The 22091-nt window shown below is 38.5% G+C and overlaps 1 protein-coding gene across 2 annotated transcripts in view; it reads left to right on the forward strand.

Annotated features, from left to right (window-relative positions):
- Positions 1–22091, forward strand: part of ADAM9 (ADAM metallopeptidase domain 9) — a 97442-nt gene that overhangs the window by 34494 nt on the left and 40857 nt on the right. For both annotated transcript variants that reach the window (XM_024562838.3, XM_024562837.3), the window contains exons 10-14: positions 577–658; positions 1130–1263; positions 13418–13589; positions 19494–19586; positions 20542–20737. In XM_024562838.3, the coding sequence (XP_024418606.2) occupies positions 577–658; positions 1130–1263; positions 13418–13589; positions 19494–19586; positions 20542–20737 (677 nt within the window). The remainder of the gene's footprint in view (positions 1–576; positions 659–1129; positions 1264–13417; positions 13590–19493; positions 19587–20541; positions 20738–22091) is intronic.

Consider the following 22091-nt stretch of genomic DNA (forward strand, 5'->3'; position numbering starts at 1 on the left):
GGAGGAGAAATGAAAGGATTGGAGGAGTAAAGTGGAAATTTTAGGTACCATGGCAAAAGAAGGCTCAATGAGAAGACGACTTTTGAGTGAAGGCCTGAAGGAGGTGAGGGGACGAGTTAGGGGTATGTACTGGGGAGGACAGTTTCAGGCGGAGAGAATAGGTCCTGAGCTACAAGTGAGGAACTGTGTGGGGGCTGCTGTGTTCCCTGCCCGGCAGCCTCCTGTGTGCATATATAGTCATTGAGTTTGTTACCTGTCTTTCACTAGAGTTTTTGAATAAAAAATCGAATGCATCTCAGGAAGGTTTTTCATTAGGAGGTAGAAAATATTTTGTGTTTTCTAAAATGCATCTTCATTTAACAAAGTGAATTTGTCATATTAATCTCATTTACTGATAATAAAAGAGAGGAGGCTTTATTGTATTCTGACTTTAAAATGTTACTTAATTTTGCCGTCTTCTCCCAGGTTTTGTAGGTTCTATCAGTGCAGCTGAAGATTACCCACAGATATACGAGCAGTGTGTTCCTTTTTCCTCCCAAGCACTTCTTAGAACTTTTACCTTTTCTTTTCACTTAGGAAGAAAGGCTTTGGTGGGACCGCGGGAATGGCGTTTGTGGGAACAGTGTGTTCCAGGAGCCACGCAGGCGGGATTAACGTGGTACGTTTTTGGTCCTCATGTTCACCTTTGGGTCTCTGCGTGAGGACAGTGTCAGGCATTCATTGACTCTACACTTCCTCCCCTAGTCCTTAAAACTACATTTTGGGTATATCTAGGGACAATGTAGAAGTGGCAGATGGGTGGTGTTTCTAGAGACTGGATTAAGTATTCTAATACTTACTATGTGTTTTTAGCTCCTTACTTTTTATAGATGAGGAAATAGAGACTCCGTTTAAGAAAATTAAATTAGAACCATGAATTTGTTTTCCCATAAGCCACCACAAGTAAGCTAAAGTAGAGTGCTCGATTTATTGTGTAAAAGGTCTGTCTTCATCGTCAGTGTGTAGAGTCACACCAGTTTCTTACTAGACTGAAAGATATAAGGACCGATGTTGTGAAAAAAGAATCTCAGAAACAAAACATATCCTTTTTCCTCAGAAACCTAATCAATACCTTCTTGTATTCGGACAGTTCGGGCAAATCACGGTAGAGACGTTTGCATCCATTGTTGCTCATGAGTTGGGTCATAACCTCGGGATGAATCATGATGATGGGAGAGACTGTGTGTGTGCAGCACAGAACTGCATCATGAACTCGGGAGCGTCGTGAGTAATCCAGTTCTTTCCTCTTACTCTTTTTGATACGGCGTTGTAGATCGATGTTCCTTAAACTCTGGGATATACTCCTGTCTGTGTTGAGAAAACAGGAAAATTTATTCCTGGCTCCGCTGAAATCAATTACACGATGCGCCAATGAGAAGTCTGTTTTTTAATTAAATAAATAATTCTTCAGGGCTTTCAGGAAGAAACATTTATGTAGGCACAGGTGTGTAGGCACACTCTTCTTTAAAGCAGTTGGCAGACCGAAAGATATCAGAACATGGGAAAGTTTACATCTCAATTAGAAATTAGGGAAGGGTTTCTGCTCAGTTTAGTGCAGGTTGGAATACAGACTGAAGGACAGTATGAAGCATTTACTCACAAACCCCTTGAGAAAGCACTGCATTGTCACTGTAAATAGAAGAAATCCTGATATAGTCCTACTAACATCTCCAATTTTATAGATAAAGGTGGCAGACAAGACAAAGGGGAGGAGAGAGAAGAGTTAACATTTACTGAACTCACTTTTTTGTGTCAGGCACTGTTCTAACTACTTAAAAGATATTAATAATTTAATGCCCTACAGCCTAATGAGATGTAGGTACGTTTTTATCTCTGCAGGTAAGAAAAACTGAAGTCACACATCTAAGGAAGTGGTAAAGCTGGCATTTGATATCAGGAAGTCTGGTTCTAGAGCCTGTGATCTTAGAACCCCGTCCTTTGCCGGGGTTCAAAAATAATTTAATTGAGGATCTAATGGTGATCAAGAACCACTGAATAGTTGGGCTTCTTTTTGATGCAAAATTGTCATAATGCAACAAGTTTCCATCCTAATTCAGTTAGCATGGCAGTCATGCTAAGCAGAGAGCTGGATATAGCCACAGTGCATGCGTGTAGTAGAAGTTGAGACAGAGAAAAAAACTGTATATGAAAGATGTTCATTCTTAACAAACACAGATGAAGATTTCATATGGGGCCATATCCATGGCCCCAAGGAGTCACTCCCTGTCCTACTTCTCTCAAGCTTCCTGGGCACTGAAAGAATAATAAAAACTTCTGTTAGTCAGCACTTTATCTTTAGATCTGATAGTAGAATTGTAATTACATCCTGGTGTAGAGGGGAAGCACTCAAGCAGCATTTACGGCAGAATTGATCTGTTTTTGAGCAAATACTAGGCTGAAAAATTGATAATGGAAGAATTAGAGTAGCGCCTATGAAAAAACTATATTTAATAAAAATGTAATTATAGTCCCAAGAAATGTCATGTTTGTAAAAGATTTTCCATAGAAGAGGGAAGTAAATTCAATGTTGGCTTTGGCTGGCAGTGAAGTTGAGGAATACATAAATTCAGGGAATAAGAAATAAACAATCAAAAGTGAGATAAAACAGGAGACTGAGATGAAAAAAGGATCATTCAGAGGAAAGATGTCACGAAACAGTGCTAGAGAGGAACTGGAAATGGTATGGAGCGGTGAAGAGTGGACCTGTACTTCATTCACTGTTTACTGAGGGCGTGTGCCAGGCTTTGTTTTAGGCACTTAGAATATCTCAGTGAGTTGGGTAAAGACTTGCCCCTTATAGAGTTTACATTTTAATGGGGGGAAGACAAAATATTAACATACTAAATACATCAATAATAGGTCACAAACTATATAATTATGTCCAGGGAACATACCTGCGGCACAGAGACTTAAGGCAAAGATGATCACTTTTCGTTTATGAGATATATAATCATTAGTGAACATTTGTTACAATTGTTTATTTTATATTATTAAAATATATAATGTACTGTCACAAAGGCTAGGAGCTCCTTCTTTCTTTCTGCTGCATAGAATTCCATTGTGTAAATGTACCATCGTTTTTTGATCCATTCATTTACTAGGTAGCTTCCAGCACTTGGCTATTATAAATTGTGCTGCTATGAACTTTGGGGTGCATAGGTTATTTTGGATTGGTGTTTCAGGATTCTGAGGATATAATCCCAGCAGCGGAATTGCTGGGTCAAATGGCAGATCCATTTTTAGTTTTCTGAGGAAGTTCCATACTGTTTTCCACAGTGGCTGCACCAGTCTGGAATCCCACCAACAATGCACTAGGGGTTCCTTTTCTCCACAACCTCTCCAACACTTGTTGTTTGTTGCCTTGTTTATGAATGGCCATTCTGACCAGTGTGAGGTGGTATCCCATTGTGGTTTTAATTTGTATCTCTCTAAAATATAACCAAAGACACTGAAATTGAGAAAAGGTCAACAGTGACCAGAGGGGAGAGAGGAGGGAATTTCAGGGGAAAAGGGTGAAGGGTTTGTAGGAACAATTATAAAGGACACATGGACAATAATGGGGGTGGGGGGATGGGGAGGTGGAAATAGGAGGGAGGTGGGGAGGGCTGGGGATTAGGTGAGGAGTCAGGGGAGGAGGGGGAAAGCAGAGAACTGTACCTGAATAACAATAAAATTAGAGGGGGGAAAAATCTATCTCTTACAAAGCTTAATTAAAACTAACTACAGATGATGTGTGGTAGAACTATGTACCTGAAACCTGCGTGATTTTGTTAACCAATGTCACCCCAATAAATTCAATAAAAAAAAATATATATATAATGTAAAAAGCACCTCAAGGGAAAATGGTCACATATATTAGAGAAACTTAAAAAATCTTTCTTAATCATTGACAGATTACAGTATATAAACAAAACATACATAAAAATGTAAACAAAAGTCTGGAGGGAGCTTTTTGAAAAATTAAAAGAGAGCTTATTCAGATAATGGTTTGCAAAGCAGGAAATTTAGCCCACGGTATGAACCAAAGATGTTTTTCAAAATGGTTGGGATAAGGCAAGGTTTATAAAGGCAAAAATTATAAGGAGCTGACTGTCAAAGAGATGGGTTGCTAGGGAAAACAAGACCGTAAGCTTACATTATTTGTTTTCTGACTGGTGGGGGCAACTGTGCTTTCAGTGGTTGGCTGACTCAGAGGTCAAGGAAGTGGAGTTTGCTGTGAGAACAATAGGTAATGCATGATTAAGCGTTTGTTAACATCCTTGTTTAAGTCCGGGCCTGTAGAACAAAAAGCTGTTTTCTGATCACACAATTATAGGACAGGGAACATTATTTGACAGCGATGCAAAGAGTGTGATTTAGCAAAGACTACAATCAGCACAGGGGATGCTGCCTGTTCTGTGGGTGGTTTTGGAGCCCCAAAGGGCTAAGTTCTGCTTTGTAAGCAGTGTCGGAGCTCAAGCTGCAAAAATCCATATATTGGGCCGTGAATTATGGTATTAAAGTTCTGATAAGTCTTCATGATTATAGAAGTTCAAATAAATAATTAGTATGGTTGATTTAATCGATAAAACATAAGCTCTATGCAGAACAGAGCATAAATCTTCATTGCAGGTGTCCAGTTGACTGTTGTGCCAAAAGAAGACTTACGTAATTTCCGAAAAGCAGAAACAGGGCAGGCCCCATTCTTTGACCGCAGAGTGGTAAGACTAGGTGTTAATAACAAGCCCCCTAAATGAGCTGATAATTTTAAAACACTCTCGTAAGTAAATCTTGTGTCAAAGAACAGACCTGAAGTCTGAAGTAATTGTAAAATATTCTTTTATAATATTTTATAATAGTATAAAGGTAATGGTATTGTGACTGTTATGTTTAAAAGTTACTACGTATTGAAACTTAAACATGAATATAAGATGATACCAAATTTCAGATGATCTACCATTTTCACTGTGAGAAGAGCTAGCTGCAAAGAAGTTGGTTTTTTTAATATAAAAACATAATTTTGTAGGGATGTAGAATATGTAAAGGGAAGTGGTAACTTGGAAAGGTCTTGGAAAGAAAAGCTGTAGTTCTAGGAGAGACTGACCCCGTAGGAGTTAAAATAGAGAGAAACTGCCAACACGAGGTGACCTGATGGAGAGGGACCCACGGGAATTAATCAGCCGTGTTCTCCTGCCGACGTCTTGTCTCTGCCAGTGCCTCTTACTGGCTGTGTTTCATTGGATGCACAGTCCAAGCAGGTCAGTCTCCATGAAGCACAGAACACGGTGGAGAAGGATGGGGATAAGATTTGTCGGTTCTATCACTTTATCTTGTTTTGGAAGTTCCAGTTAATGCATTCAATAAGGAAAAGATTTAGGAATAAATATTTGAAAAGGGGAGCAGCTCAGATGATATAATTGTCTGGTTTTGAACAGTAAGGGAATCAATTAAATAGTATTAGTATACAGTTATAAAATAAATGTATAAAATAAATAGATTCCCAGTAAACCAACTCTAGCCATTTTGAAAAGTGTGAAGGAATAACATGGTTTTTATTTCTCCAAAGTTCAAGGTAGCTATGAATCAACTTAATAGGAAATGTGTAGGACTTGTTTAAAGGAGACAATGGAAGTTTACTGACAGTTAGAATACATAATTTATTAAAGGCGGTGCTCTTTTATGAGATGACTAAATATTGGAAATATATGTCTTCATCGGGTTAATTCTTCAATTTAATGCAAGTCCTATCAAGTTGCAGATATTTATCTATTTCTTTCATTCTGGAACTTGACAAAATAAATTTAAAGTCAATTGGAAGAATAATTTTGTGATAATAGTGAAGAAAATATAAGAAGGCTTTTCATGCTAGGTGTTAGGGTATTTGGGGATTATACAATATTAAATGCCTAATAAACATATCAATAGACTCATAGTAGAAAACTAAGAATTACTAAAAGTGACATTTTTAAAAACAAGATTGATTATTCGATAAATGGGATTGGCATAATTTGTAAAGATTTGGAAAAAATACAGATCCTTACCGTATATCATACATTAAGATTAAATTCAGTTGCATAAGGAAATAGAGAAAAACATGACTTAATAAAAAACAAGCATGGCTAGAGAAAGATTTTTCTTAGCAAAGACCTTCCCCTTTTGCCTACCTCCCCACAAAACAGTCCTGTAAAGAAGAAAACCATCTGTGGATTTGAAGAGTTAGGTATGTCGCAGACAATTCAAACAGTGAAAGGGCAAAGAGCAAAAAATATAACCCCCCCCCCCCCAGGCTGCATTATGATGTCCATGCGTCCTAGTTACTTTTGCCTTTATTTGCCCCTTCTCCACTTACAAATATTAAAAACTATAATTTATGACTGTGTTGGTGTAAAGATGAATATAACCCAGTCTGGATTTATTATTAATTTATTATTATTTATTATTGTGACTTCCCTTTTTTTATCTGATTTTAAAAGAAATTAAGCTTAAAACATTTTTGTGGGCCACGGAAACCATGGTGGGTCCTAGGCAGTGTGTGCGCTGTGCCCAGGGAGTGAGCAGACCTGAACCCCTGAGGGCACTTCCTTAGAAGCCCTAGGGCACCGCAGAGGATGGTTTGTGGAGCGCTGGTCGTTAATAATATGCCTGTTTAAAATGTACTTATTCACGTGAAAAGCGAGTATATGGAACATCCTTGTGTGAATTATCTCTATCTTAGAAAAATATGAACATGTGGAAAAAGATTGGAAGGCTATATGCCACAATGTTTAACTGGTTGTGTTGTGTCTTTTGGTGGTAATCTTTCAGGTCCTTTTTCATTTTTCTTCTGGCTCTTCTGTGTTTTTAAAGTCATTTTGCTCTGAGAAAATATTTATTTTTAGTTGGGAGCTAAAACAAAACAACTTATTAGAAGTGTTACAGAAAAAGCGTAGGTGCCGTCCTGTTACAACATTTACTAGCGTCGAACCTTGAGGTGGTTACTGTTACCAGTGTTCCCGGGACTGTGTTCTTGGGGACTGATGCTGTACACTGGAAATATTGTTGTTGTTAATTTTGCTGTGGAGTTCTTAAAAGGTTTGCAGGGGGTGATTATATTTCAAATAGATCTGAGTGGATTGCCTTGATACTATTTTCCCATTGCTATTGGTACCATAATAGTTTCACACATTTCTTTAGCAATCTAATAAGGATTTTAGTATAGATATAGTTATTTGTTGATTGTAGCCTTTTGGGGAGGTTCTTTGATTGTGTAGCAAGTCAGCATGTGAGTTTCTACAAATCTTATTGGTCTTTTAATAATAACTTTATATGCTAGTATAGTAAGTTGAAATTAATGAGGGCAAAGGGAAGAATGTCCTAGATCTAGGAACACCAAGTTTTGGAGGAATAAAGGTTTTCCACCTTGCAACAGAAGAACGTAAGTGAGATCTTCATTACTGAATGGAGGGGGGACCTGCTTCTCTTAAGGAAAACGGAAGCCGTTCCAGAGGACATGGCACTAACTTCCACCTGGGACAGAGAAGTACTCTGGGCAGCGGACAGAGTGGGCATAACACAGATCGTGTCGGACTGACACTGTAAGATTTGGTGGGCCTCGTTGGACAGACGGCTCTGGCCTGTTCCTGGGTGAAATGGATTTAGTTGCTCTACCGGTTGACATAAATTTCTTAGATTTGTTAGTGGTGGTGTTTTCCGTTGCATCTCGTGTTTTTCTCTCTTTTTTTTTTAAATCATAGAAAGCCTGCTCTGCATCCCAGTTTGCCTCTCACTCTGTGACCTTTATCTCTGATTCTGTTTTCTTGTGGATGATTGCTTCCTGTAGAAGGTGTGTCTCGTGTCAGCTTCCTGATCTCTGACAACCTCCATCAGGTTGAGCAAATGCATCCTTTTTTTTTTTTCCTAAAGGATTTCTCAGTCCTGATTAAATACAGCCTTCTAGTTTACTAGGTTCCACTGAGCATAACTGCAGGAAGGGAAGCACCAAGGATACTCTCTCTGGGTCTTCTTATTCTGGTACAACTTGTGATATATTAAACATTTGTATTGTGAAAAATAAAACACACAGGAAGTCTAGCTACACAAATGTATAGCTGAACCCATTTTTATAAAGTGAACACTGAGTGACCACCCGAGGCCTGTCGCTTGCTACCAGTCCTCAGAAATCCCTTTTGTGGTTTTCCCCATCATACCCTTTTCCCTAAAGTTAACCGTTATCCTTGCCTTTCTTTACAGTTTTGCCATCTAAATATGTATTCTTAACTACTTTAGTGTTTGCCTCTCTGGAGCTCTAATTATAGAGTAGACTAAACAGAGTTAGTGAGCAGAACGACAGTAGTCCCGTTACCTGCGGTTTTGCTTTCTGCAGTTTCAGTCCCCCGCAGTCAACCACAGTCTGAAAATATTAAAGAGAAAATTGTAGAAATAAACGATTCGTAAGTTTGAGTAATGTGACGAAGTCTCACACGGTCCTGCTCCGTCCTGCCTGGGACGTGAATCATCCTTCTGTCTAGCCGACCCACCTCCCTTCATCTCGTCTTGCAGACATTGCATCATCTCCCATCACCACGGGGGAGGGGGGTGGAGAGGGGGGAGGGGGGAGCACAGTACAGGAAGAGATTTGGAGAGGAAGAGACACCGCATTCACATCGCTTTTGTTACAGCATATTGTTATAATTGTCCTATTTTAGTATTAGTTATTGTTGTAAATCTCTCACTGTGCCTAATTTATAAGTAAACTTTATCGCAGGTACGTGCATATAGGAAAAAATTTAGCATATATAGGGTTCAGTACTCTTCACAGTTTCAGACACCTGCTGGGGAACTTGAAATGTATCTCCCATGTGTAAGGAGGTTGTGCTGTGTACAGTGTGTTTCCTGGTGCGGCTTTTTTTAGTCGGCCTTGTGTTTGTGACGTTTGTCCATTCTGATGTAGGCGGCTGTAATACATTTTCGTTTTTGTTGTTTCCATCTTTCTTTGGTTTGATGGTTGCCCCCTGGGACTTAACTCCCCTGTAGTTTTTGAGTTGTACCTGAGGAGAAAAGCTTAGAGGTAGGAGTTGCGGGGAACTGTCCACCATAACAATTGCCAAAATTAAAGGTGGGTGGAAGGGATGTGTTGTGGGGTGCAGTGGGTGCCCCCTGTCTACCTCACCAATGACTGATATCCACTGTAAACTTCAGTAATAAGTTGAGTGTATAGTGGTATTTTATTGTGCTTTTACTTTGTATTTCCCTACTAATGAGATGAGATTAGATCACTTACTCGTATTTATGAGTCATTGGAATTTTTTTATGTGTGTGTGAAGATACTGTTTCATTTCTCCCCAGTTTTTAAAAATTGGGTCGTCCATCTTTATTCTTTCGTAGAGTGGTTTTATAATTTTTTTGTGACTTGTAGTGAAAAGTTGTTAATTTATCAATCTATTCCTTTATGGTTGTTCCTTTCTGTGTCTCAGTTAATAAGTTGTCCCCTAACTTTACTGTCACAGAGATTCACTTATACTATTCTCTTTCCCACTTTTCATCTATCTTTGGCTTTGATGTTGAGGTCCATAATCCACCTCGAATTACCATTTGTGCATCGTGTAAGGTAGAGGTGGCGTTTTTTCCAGTGTGATACTCGGTTGAACTGGCACCACTTACTGAAAAGACTTTCTTTTCATTGTTAGTTTTAATTGTCAGCTTGGTCATGAATCAAGTGTCCATAAATACCTGTGTCTGTTTCTGGCTCCTCGATTTCATTTGTTTGTCTATATTTTCATCAAAAGTGCGCTTCCCTCAATCCCACGGCTTTATAATTGGTTGTATAAAGCAAGGTCTCCTACTTTGATCTACGTGTTTAAACAGTATGGCGGTTACCAGAGGGGAGGTTAGGGAACAGCAGAGGGTAAAGGGGGTGAAATACAAGGTGATGTAAGAAGGTCTGACTTTGGGCGGTGGGCGCACAGTGCATTATGCAGATCATGTGTCATAGACTTGCCCGCTTGAAACCTATGTAATCTTACTAACCCGTCACCCCAATAAGTTTAATAAAAAGAAAAAAAATAAAGTCGGAAAAACAGAATGTTTTGGCTGTTTGTGACTTTCTATGTAATTTTAGAATTAGCTTATCAAGTTCTACCAAAAAGCCTTATTGGGGGATTGATTGGTATGGTATTAAATCTCTAGATTAGTTTGGTGAAGAATTAACACAATTTTGTATTTATACCAGGTAGCTTCTCCAGTCAGGAATAAATTTACTTAAGAGGAAGAGATCACATTTTTAGTATGGCGTTTTCAAGTCCATGATCTGCTTTAATCCCTCTTAATAAAAATATTTATTTTCCCTATAGAGACATAATTTCTTTTTCTAGTGTTATTCATATACTGTATATTTTTAGATGCTGTTATAAATATCTTTTTAAAATTAACTTTCTAATTACTTATATAAAAATAAAAATTGGCTTTTTGTATTTATTTTTTATCTAGAAGTCTTACTGTACTCTTAGTTTAGAAGTGGTGGATCTGTGTAGATTAAAATTAGGGACTCAAGTGTAGGAATATACATATGACTTCAAAATTCCTGTAGCTATTGTCTGATTAATATATTCTTATAGAAAACTTTATTGAATATGTACTATGTGTCAGGTACTGTACTAACCACATAAAGGTCAATAATAGGAGATGAAAAACAATTACAAACCTCTGTTTAATTGAAGTCTTCTTTGTTTATCAAATAATTTTTACTCTAGTTTGACATTTCCACTTGATGCCTATTAGATTCAAATTCCTGTTTGTCCTTCCGAAAACCTGCTCTGCCCACAGTCTTCCCCAGGTCAGTTAATGATAACTTCTTCCGTCTAGCACAAAAATCTCAGTCATCCTTGACTTCTCTATTTTGTCACATTCTTCTTCTTAATGGCTATTCCTTTACAACATAAATAATCCAAACAGTTCTTCCTGCTTCCCCTGCTGTCACGTTGATCTGTCATCATCTTCAAGTGGATTTCTGCAAGAGCTTCCAGCATAGTTAGCATAGTAACCATGGTGATCCTATTCAGATCAAGTGGCTCCTGCTCAACACTGCCCCTTGTGCCATCCTCTCCCTTCTCCCTCTCCCCGGTCTCCTCCTTTCCCTCATAGGAGAAAGTCAGTTTCTTACCATGGCCTGTTCTGATCTTTGCTGATGGTATCGCATGTTACTCGCTCCTTCATTGACTCATTCCACTCCAACCCCACTCACTGCTTTGTTTTTCCTTGAGCATGCCAGCTGGGCTTCACTCTTCGGGTTCTTGTTCTTGCTATTCTTTCTCCCTGTGATGTTTCCCCACCCCAGATAATCAGTTTTGATTCAGTTGTCATAATGTTTGAAATGCCTGCCCTGACTGCTCTTTTAAAAATTGCAGTCACACCCTGGCTGGGTAGCTCAGTTGGTTAGAGTGTTGTCCCTGATAAGCCAAGGTTGCAGGTTCCATCTCCCGTCAGGGCACATCCAAGAATCAACCGATGATGCATAAATAAGTGGAACAACAGATCGATCGATCTCTCTCTCTCCCCCCTGCTCCCTTCCCCTTTATCTCTCTCTAAAATCAATTAAAAAACAAGTAAATAAAACTGTAGTTACTCCTCCCGCTATATAGGTCATCCCCCTTCACCTCTTCACCTTTCCCCACAGTGGCGCTTGTCTTCTCATATGCTACCAAATTTACTTACTAAGTTTATAGTCTCGCTCACTAGACTGTCTCCTTCACAGGGTTGGGGATTTTTGTCTGCTTCATTTGCTGTTTTATCCCTTAGAAGAGGAGAGTGCCTGTACATAAGGATGTTTAACAAATATTTGTTGGATGAATTATATTGTACAAAAGGACTCCTCACAATATTTCTAAATAGAGTAGCAAGAAAAAGAAGAATGTGGAAAACACGTTTTTTTGTTATTGTCAAAAACCTAGTGCCATGCCTTTACTTTCTGTGTGAGTCAAAATACTGTCTTTGCTCATTCTTTTGTCATAGATGATTGTATGGGTTTCTTCTCTGCCAGTCAATCTGTTAAAATCCTTCAGCATCCCATATTGAAAGACCTCTTTGTCAAAAGTAGCTAACGGTACCAAAATGCTCTAGGCAGACTGTTTGCCCAAGAGCCTAGAGCCAGGACTGTCTGCCTCCCTGGAGATTCTGGGCCAGTGAGCAAAGCAGAGTGTGAACTGTATGCCCAGGGAACACAGTTTCACAGAAGGAGTCTGTTTCTGGATTTCTGGTGCATACAGACTCAACAAAGATAGGAATGCTTTCTCAAAAACTATAATGCAACAGTGTTTATTCCCACTGCTACTTCTGGCATCATTGTTCAAACTGATGAAAAAGAGATTCTTTCAGGGCACCAAATTCCCCTGATAAAAATTTTTAAAAGATTTTATTTACTTCTAGAGAGAGGAGGAGGGAGGGGGAAAGAGAAGGAAACATCGATCGGTTGCCTCTGGTACATGCCCCGATGGGGAACTGAACCCACAACCTGGCCATGTGCCCTGACCGGGAACCAGTGCCCCTTCCCTTCTCTATGGAATGACACCCACCCAACTGAGCCATACTGGTCGGGGCTTCCCTGATAAAATTTTAATGTGACTTGGATTTCTCACAGATTCTCGCTGTATATATGGGTGTGTTTCCAACTTGTCTCCAAAAGTAAAAACAGCCAGTGGGATTGTTTGAAAATATTTGATAGTTATTGAGTAAAATAATAATTAAACAACCCTGACCATATAAAATGCATCAAAATTGCATTCGTTTAAATCTCACATGGACAGCTCCAGTTGGACAGTTTCTAGGTGCCCATCTAGCTTTCTAAGTATTAACCATTGTTCTCAGGATTTATCCTACAAGGCCTTTGAACCTCACACTGTAGCTGAACTTCTGCACTGTGCATCCTGCTTCGTGATGGCTGTAGTGCGTCCTAGTAAGTGATAGCCAGGGGAACAGGTGAAGGCTATTTGTGGAGTGAGAAAAAGATTGGGGAAACGTATAGCTATCTTCAAATGTTTGAAGATGTTTTACTGTGGAAGATAATTAAAACTTAATTAGAACTAGGACTAGATAACTTTTAAGCTCTCTTCCGATGATGAGATATCTGATTTTGTATTTCATGGTAAGTGATGGTTTGGAAGATATTTTCATGGAGGTATATTATAGCGTAACCCAAATAGTAATTAGTTACAGTAACTGAAATAATGTTCTTTTTTTGTTAGAAATAGAATTCTCATTTCTCTCTTTTGGTTAGCTTCTTTTCTGCTTTTTAAACTATTCATTTCTTAATACAGTAAAGACTACATAAAAGTAAACTGTTCATTTCTTGTTGGTTGAAGGCATGACTTCAAATTTTCAAAATGAATAATTGCTAAACGTAAGCTCTTTTTCTTGGTGTTTATTACAGAGGCTCCAGGAACTTCAGCAGTTGCAGTGCAGAGGACTTTGAGAAGTTAACTTTAAATAGAGGAGGAAACTGCCTTCTTAACATTCCAAAGCCCGATGAAGCCTACAGTGCTCCCTTCTGTGGAAATAAACTGGTGGACCCCGGGGAAGAATGTGACTGTGGTACTCTAAAGGTCAGTTTAATTTTTGATTGTTGCCTTGTTCAATAACCCCAGGGTTTGCAAAAATAAAGCAGCTTGCTTTGGGCAACTCTGGCATTGAGCTAAAGTAACATTTAGTGGCATTTTGTTTGTGGAAATATCTTCCTGGGATTGGTCATCTCGTTCTTGCCAGGACACAACTAATGGTGTCATCTGTTTTGATGTCAAGGAAAACGCCATGTTTATTCTTGTATTTTTGCTACCTTCTACCATTTCTGTTATGGTTATTGGGTCATGTATTTACTTTAAAGAACGAATCAGGTTTTCACTTGGCTCTGTACTTGTAAGCTTTCACATTTTGGCACTGCCTGGCAGAAGTATTTATTCAGTTGAACTGATTTTAATAATAAATGGAAGCTGACGCATGGACAAGGTTCTTGGTTCTGAAATTAACATTCTCCCTTTATTCACCTCTAGTTTACCTACTGATCTGTGGCTTTATCACACCTGTTACCCACACTTCTTGCCACAAGCCCATGCTCACCTTCATTATTATCGTTCTAGATCTTAGCCATTCTCCTCTCAAAATGGCCTACTCTGGCTCTTTCCTCCTAGGCCTGGCATTAAATTTTAAAGAAATTTGTTCATTTATGTGTAAACTTTACTACATTCCCAATCTTTTCCATAAGTTCTTCTTCCTTACCTGACCACACCCGGCTTTGGCCAGAAGACTTCACGTTCTAGAAGGACGGTCTGTGTTTTATGATGAAGTTGTGCCGGGCTTTCATGCATTGCTGCTGCGTGTCAGGGACCTCTGCTCAGTGTTTGTGTGGTGTTATCCTCACAGCAAGCCACACAAATTGACGTTTTTATATTCTCCTTTTCCTATTGTCCTTAATGAGGCCAACAAGGCCTCATAGGCATGTTTAATTTCTAAATTAACCTTATGCAGTTAGGATAACTAAGCCCTCCTCCTTTCCAGGCATTCTCAGTTCTTTATTCTTAGATACTTTGTTTCACTTTCTCCTGTGAGTTCACTACCAAACATGTTGAAATAGTCTGTTTGCTTCTTGAGTTTTCACACTACAAAATTACTCTTAAAAAAATACAGCCCCTCCCTCTCAAATATCACAGCTTTCTTTTTTTCCTGGCATAAAAGTTTCAAATAGTAAGAATAAGCAAAGTTCTCCTCTCACAGCTTTATTTCCCCCATAAGTTTTCTAATGTTTCTTCAGCGGTAATAACTCTTACAAGCAGTGTGTTTTTCTTCAGACTTTATTCTGTACATTTATATTCACACGTACAGTGCACTTACAAAGAGTTGTGTTTGTTTTAGGATTTTATTTTTTACATAAATGAAATCAGACTTAATGTGTTATGTGCAGAGTTGTTTTTCTATTCATTTATCTTGGAGATTTTTCACGTCATTGTATTATGTAGACAGTCTTTTAACCTGCTAACTAGTATTCTAACGGAAGGATGGACGATGATGTACCTGTACTGTCACTAACGGACACTTACTGACTGTAATTAGTATTTTTCTGTTGCAAACAGTACACCCTTGTATGTGCCTTATATACATACAAGTATTTCTCTAAGATGATTACATAAAGGTAGAATTACTGAATTGAAAAATGCCACACTTTTGAGTTTATTAGAGACTACCAAATTTTACACAGAAAGGCTGTGTCAGTTTGCACTTGTACCAGCAGGATATCGTGGCACTCGGTGCCCACTGGAGTCGCTAGCACAGGATGATGAATGTCTTCTTAATTTCAGTGGGTGAAAATAAGAAAATATGGTTTTATTTTATATCTTTTATTAACTGGAAAATAATATCAAATAGGTGTTTCATCACCAAAAAGGATTTATTTTGGGAAAAAGAAGGGGTTGTAACCCAGTCTGTGCAGACATGGCAAGCCACACGCTCACTCGGGCCTGCATGTCGAGACGAAGATACGTATGGAAGGGAACAGGCAGTCAGAACCATAGAGGTTTATCACAAACATGGCGTTCTTCCTGTAGGGTCCTCAGGGTTATGTAGAGGGTGAGAACTTCCATAAGCCTTAGCTCCTCTCATATACTCTCCTGACTCATTATGTTTGAAGTTTCATTTAGTCTTTTTAGTTTTTAAAGATTTTATTTATTTTATTTTTAAAGAGAGGCGTAGGGAAGGAGAGAAGGTGAGAAACACCAATGTGTGGTTGCCTATTGCACTCCCCCTATCAGGGACCTGGACCGAAACCCAGGCATGTGCCCTGACTGGGAATTGAACCTGTGACCCTTTGCTTCGCAGGCCTGCACTTAATCCACTGACCTACACCAGCCAGGGCTCATTTAGTCTTTATTACTTTTCATATGCTTATAGACCACATGCATAATTTTCTTCTGTGAATTATTGTTTTTATATCCCTCGTCAGTTTTTATGTTAGGTTGTGGATTCTTTATTCTTTTTTTTTTAGAGAAGATAAAGCAATTTTTTTTTCCAGATTTTATTTATTCTTAGAGGGGAAGGGAGGGAGAAAGAGAGGGAGCAAAACATCGATGTGTGAGAGAAACATCCATCTGTTGTCTCTCACACACACCCCAATGGGGGACCTGGTTCACAACGCAGGCATGTGCCCTAACTGGGAATTGAGCTAGGGACCTTTTGCTTTGCGGGATGATGCCCCACCAACTGAGGCACACTGGTCAGGGTGTTTAATTCTTTTAAATCTATTTTTAGCAACTCATGTATTAGGTGCAAAGTCCTTTGTTGAATATGTTATAATGTTGAATCTGTTTATATGTTGAATATGTTTCCTCTCTGCCTGTAGCTTACCATTTAGCTTTAAAAAATTAATCAACTTTATCTGTCAGAGCAGTTTCAGGGTCAAAGCACATTTGAATGGAAAGTACTGAGAGTTCCTATGTGCTGCCTGTGCCCACACATGCACAGTGTCCCCATTGTCCGCGCCCTGCAGCGCAGTGGTGCCCTTGTTACTAGAGGTGGCTCCGCATGGACACATCATCCTCACCCAGAGCCTGTAGTTTATCTTGGGTCACTCTTGTCATTCAGCTTTCATCTGACGTATTTTTATTAAATTGAAATTTAAAATTTAAATGAAGGCAAATGTATCAATTATATTTCTTAAGACTTTTTGAGTTTTGTATTTTGACCAGATTTGTAGTATGCCTCTTTTAAGATTATCACCATTGCCTCTTAACTTCTAGCATGTTTTCATTAAATTTTTTATATTAGCTCCTTAATTGAGGGGATCATGTAGACTGAGCTAGAAAATTAACTTCTTTCCATCGATAGTCAGTTGTTACAAGACCATTTAAAATGATGCTTTTATCATAATCACAGTTCCTATATACACAGTCTATTTTGTGATTCTCTATATTTTTATGAAGTCATCTGTGTGTTTTACAGTGTTTTTGAAAAAAATTTAACAACTTAAGTATAATTAGATACAATGTCAAAAAACTGAATTAGGACTTAGGTAAGGAACGGCTTTTTTCAGAAGAAAAACTATTGTGACAGGGAGACCACTCTGGTCTCAGAAATCTGGAAGTGTTTCAGAGTCAAGGAGGAAAAGTTTTTTCTTTAACAGGGTAGGGGAAGGGGCGAGCAGAGATAAGCAGAAAGTTGTAAGGGGTCGCCGAGAAGTAAGAGGTAATGACCAGTGAGGACCAAGAGGAAAGTATTTTTCTGTGGTCCGCTGATTTCCAGGAGAAGCTGACAAGGGGGACACTTTCCACCCTTTGTGTGTGGGGGTGCGGGGGAGGGGACAAGCAGAATTCAGGGACCTAAACCAAAGAAAGAAGCCTTATTGAAATTTGGTCAGGACAAAGCAAAGGGTAAGAGATTGGCAGTTGAAGACCTGGGCAACATTAAACTGCACATGTTTAAAGCACACAAGTTGATAAGCTTTAACACATTATACACATATGTGAAACTATCACCACTATCAAGATAGAGAACGTATCATCCCAGAAAGGTCTCTGGACCCTTGCTAATCCCTTCTTCCCACCCCGGTTTGTTCCCCCATTCTCCTCAGTCTCTGGTCTGTTTTCTGTCATTACACATTAGTGTGTACTTCCTAGAAATTCCCGTAAGTGGAATAACTCTTTTTGTGTAGCTTCATATACTAAGCATAATTATTTTGAGATTCATTCATGTTGCTACTGTGTCAGTAGTTCATTCATTTTTATTGCTGTTTATCATTGAGTAGTATGGACACACCTCAGTTTGTTAATCATCTCTTGATGTATATTTGGGCTGTTTCCAGTTTTTTGCTATTACATATGAAGCTGTTTGAACATTCACCTACGAGTCTTTATATGAACTCATGTGTTCATTTCTCTTGCGTAAACACCCTAAGTGAAACGACTGTGTCATATGGAACTTTCAAACTGGTTTCCAGAGTGGTTGCATTTTGCATTCCCACTCTCTGTGTGTGAGAGTTCCGGTTCGTTCACATCCTCGCCGCAACTCCATATGGTCAGTCTTTGCAGTGATAGCTGTGCTGTCAGATGTGAAGCGGTGCCTCACTGAGGTTTTACTTTGCATTTCCCTAAGGACTGGTGATTTTGAGCATATTTTCATGTGCTTATTTGTCAACCGTAATGTCTTTTCTGATGACATGCCAGTTAAACTCTTTGCCATTTAAAAATTGGGTGGTTTTCTTCAAGTGAATTTGGATAGTACTTATATTCTGGGTACAAGGGCTTTATCAGATATATGATGTGTAAATATATTTTCCCAGTCTATAGCTAGTCTTTTAATTACCTTAACAGTATCTTTTGACAAGTTTTATATTTTGATGAAGCCCATATTATCAATTTGTGCTTTATTGGTGTCATATGTAAGAAATCTTTGCCTAATCCAAGGTTGCATATGTTTTCTCCTAGAAGCTTTATAGTTTTAACTTTTACATTTAGGCCTATGATCCATTTGGTTTAATATTTTTGTTTGGTGCAAGGTATAGGTTATAGTTCATTTATTTTTAAATTTTTATTACGAAGTAATTATAAACCCAGTTTCCCCCAACGTTATGTCTCATTTTAATAAGAAATAAGAAACCTATTTTTCCTTCCTTTCCTCTTCTTCTCGTCCTTTCCTTTATCTTCTTCTCTCCTTTTCCCACTTTTCCTTCCTTTCCCAACCAGTTCAGATGTGAGGACATTAGTTGGAACATAGGAGAGTAGGTGTGTGTGGGGGTAAGAGGTTTGGGGGTGGGGTGCCATGGTGGCCCAAAGTGGGGCGGGAGAAGCCAGGAAAGCTTGAAAATATCCACAAAGGGTAAAGATCCACTGAACAGAGAAGTCAGACCCTGAGCACGAAGAGAAGTGCATTCGTGGATGCTTAATTTCCAGTGATCATTAAATATGCTGTTATGGACAGAATGGGGATTTCAGGGAGGTAATTAAGGTTAAATGAAGTCTTAGGGGTAGGGCCCTGCCTAATGTGATAGGACTGGTGTCCTTCTAAGAAGAGATTCTAGAAAGCTCACTTGCTGTCTCTCTCTGAACACACACACTGAAGAAAGGCCTTTTAAGAGCACAGAAAGAAGGCAGCTGTATGTAAGTGAGGCAGAGAGTCCTCACCAGAAGCAGAATTGGCCAGAACTTTTATCCTAGAGTTCTAGCCTCCGGAGCTGTGACGTCATCAATTTCTTTTGCGTAAGCTATCGTCTGTGGTATCTCGTTCTGGCAGTATCAGGAGGCAAAGACACATACTCTATGATATCAGTCCTTTGATATATGTTGAGACCTAAATAGTTGTAGCTAAAGAGTGGCTGACAAATCCAGAAGGATAGTGACTGTTTCCAGAGATTTACTGCTATAGCCAGGTTCGAGAGAAGTAGATTTTGGGTCTAAGATAAGAATTTTATTAATGAATATTGATGACAATACATCCTTTCCGTATTGACAGTCATTTTCTCGTCACAGGAATGTGAATTGGACCCTTGTTGTGAAGGAAGCACTTGCAAGCTTAAGTCATCTGCTGACTGTGCATATGGCGACTGTTGCAAAGACTGTCGGGTAAGAAATTCCTCCATATTTTGAACAAAAATAGAAAAAGGAAAAATACATATATATCAGAATTCGTTTTCTCTGATCTCTAAGAGAGCACTATTTTTGTTACGTGATTACTTACACGAGAAGTTTTATACCATTGTTTGCAGCTTTGCATGACATTCTTTTATGACAAATCGTCTAATGAGATTTCCTAAGTAGAAACACTTTTTTCTGATTTTAAGAAATTCAACAGTCCCAAAGTATAGAAAGCAGAGGGTGAAGGACTATCATTTTAACCCTCTTCAAGTAGCCGTTGTTGATAAAACGCTATTAATTTAGTTACTTTTTCCTGTATAAATGTGATTGTGAGAGTGCGTATGTGCAGGGGGGTAAGTGGTAAACACAGATAGTATTTTCCCTATTTGTATTTATAATAAGATAATGGACTTTCTCCCATTTATGTAATTCTACATGATTGTATAGTTAGTACTTCTTTGTATGGCTATGCTGTAATTTCTTAGTCAATTAATGATGGGCATTTAGATTGCTTCCAGTTTTTGTTTATAACTAGAATTGTTGGGGTGGAACATGCATGTTAATAATTTTTGACACACATTTTACATACTTTCCACAGATGTGCCATTCTGTACCCACAAGTGCAATAATATGCTTATTTCCTTATGTCAACATTAGGTGCTAGCGAGTGTTATGATCCTGGCTAGTTTGATAGGTTAGTTTAATGTGTTTTTATCTATTTTGCATTTCTTTTGATTGCCTTACTGGCAGTGTTTTTTCATTTTCTGTATTTCGTGACTTTTATGAATTGCCTGTTATTGGCCTCTGTTCATTGTTCTGTTGGGATATTTAATCTTTTGTTGTTGTTAGAACTTTTATAGATATAGATACTGTGGTTTCTAATCTGATGAATTTGTGGGAATTGTCCTGATATTCCTATTTCATTTGAATCTTGGTACCCTAGTTTCTTCCTGGAGGTACTTTATGTCGAGGAAAATCCAACGAATGTGACGTTCCAGAATATTGCAACGGATCTTCTCCGTTCTGCCAGCCAGATGTTTTTATTCAGAATGGATACCCCTGCCAGAATAACAAGGCCTACTGTTACAATGGCATGTGCCAGTATTATGATGCTCAGTGTCAAGTCATCTTTGGCTCAAGTAAGATATTTTATTCATACTTGATTGCTTGGATTTTATTTAGTTTTTCTTTAGTTTTTGTTAGAAGTGGTAATAAGAAATTGTTGCCAAATTGAAGCATTTTTGTTTCCTGTCTCCTATCATCCTTCCTTCCTTCTTTATAGGCGAGCACGGTTGTGAATTTGATGTGCCCAAATTCAACTGGCGATTTCTGTTGTTGCGGTCTCTTTATCACCCCTCTCTTCTGTGCATAAAACAATATATGCATGTGTGTACATGTATTTTTAGTTTTAATAAATCCATTTTATTGATACATGGAGATCATTGTGCATTAAAGTACTCTATTATATAAGTATAATCTGCTCTCTTACTGATAGGTATTTAGGATGTTTTAAATTTTTTCTAATTCTCTTCTTAAAGTTTTCATTTTTATTAAAGTTATATTTACACGTAGAGATCCAAATTATTTACAAGGTTTTATGAAAAAAATCAAGTGGACTTGTATGTAATATCTCTGTCCCTTAAGGCAACCACTTTACCATATCTAGCTGATTTTATTTTTTACTTGCTGCATCCAGGTCTTTAGATGATCTCTTGATAATGCTACTTTTTGATTTTTTCCATGCTAGGCCTTAAATATTAATTTCTCATCGTGGAAGATAACTCAGTTTCTTCTCTTCTTTCAACTCTTGCCAACTCTTATTACACTGATGCTCATTTTTCATTCTTCATTCCTTTAATATGGATTAATTGTAACTTTAGTTACAGCAGTGATGATTGTTGTGGTATTTTGATTTATAGTAAGAAATATATGTTCAGTCTTCATGTATTTTCTGGCAGGGAGCTTCTAAAATGCCTGGAATTTTCTAAGTGATGGGAGCCATAAAAGTGACTATTGTTTATGGAATGAGGTGACCTGTAGAAGGTACTATCTAACCAAAGGGAGTTGGTTGCCTGGGGAACCAACCATGTGATTAGAGGGTTGGAAAGGGAGAGAGACTGGAGATTGAGTTAATCGCAAATGGCCAGTGATTTAATGTGTGTCCCGAAGCCTCCATAAAAACCCCAAATGATAGGCTTTGGAGAGCTTCCCGCTTGGTGAACACGTGGACATGCAGGTAGAGTGTCACATTTGTGGCGGGCATGGAAGCTCTGTGCCCTCTCCCCATACCTCGCCCTATGCATCTCTTCCATCTGGCTGTTCCTGAGTTACATCCTTTTATAACAATCTAATAATCTAGTAAGTGAAAAGATTATCTGAATTCTGTGAGCCACTCTAGCAAATGAAAGTGAGGACGGGGTTGCGGGAACTTCTAATCTGGAGCTTGCTGGTCAGAAACACAGGTAACAGTCTGGACTTGCAATTGGTGCCTGA

Source organism: Desmodus rotundus, chromosome 13, assembly GCF_022682495.2.
Source record: "Desmodus rotundus isolate HL8 chromosome 13, HLdesRot8A.1, whole genome shotgun sequence".
NCBI lineage: Eukaryota > Metazoa > Chordata > Mammalia > Chiroptera > Phyllostomidae > Desmodus > Desmodus rotundus.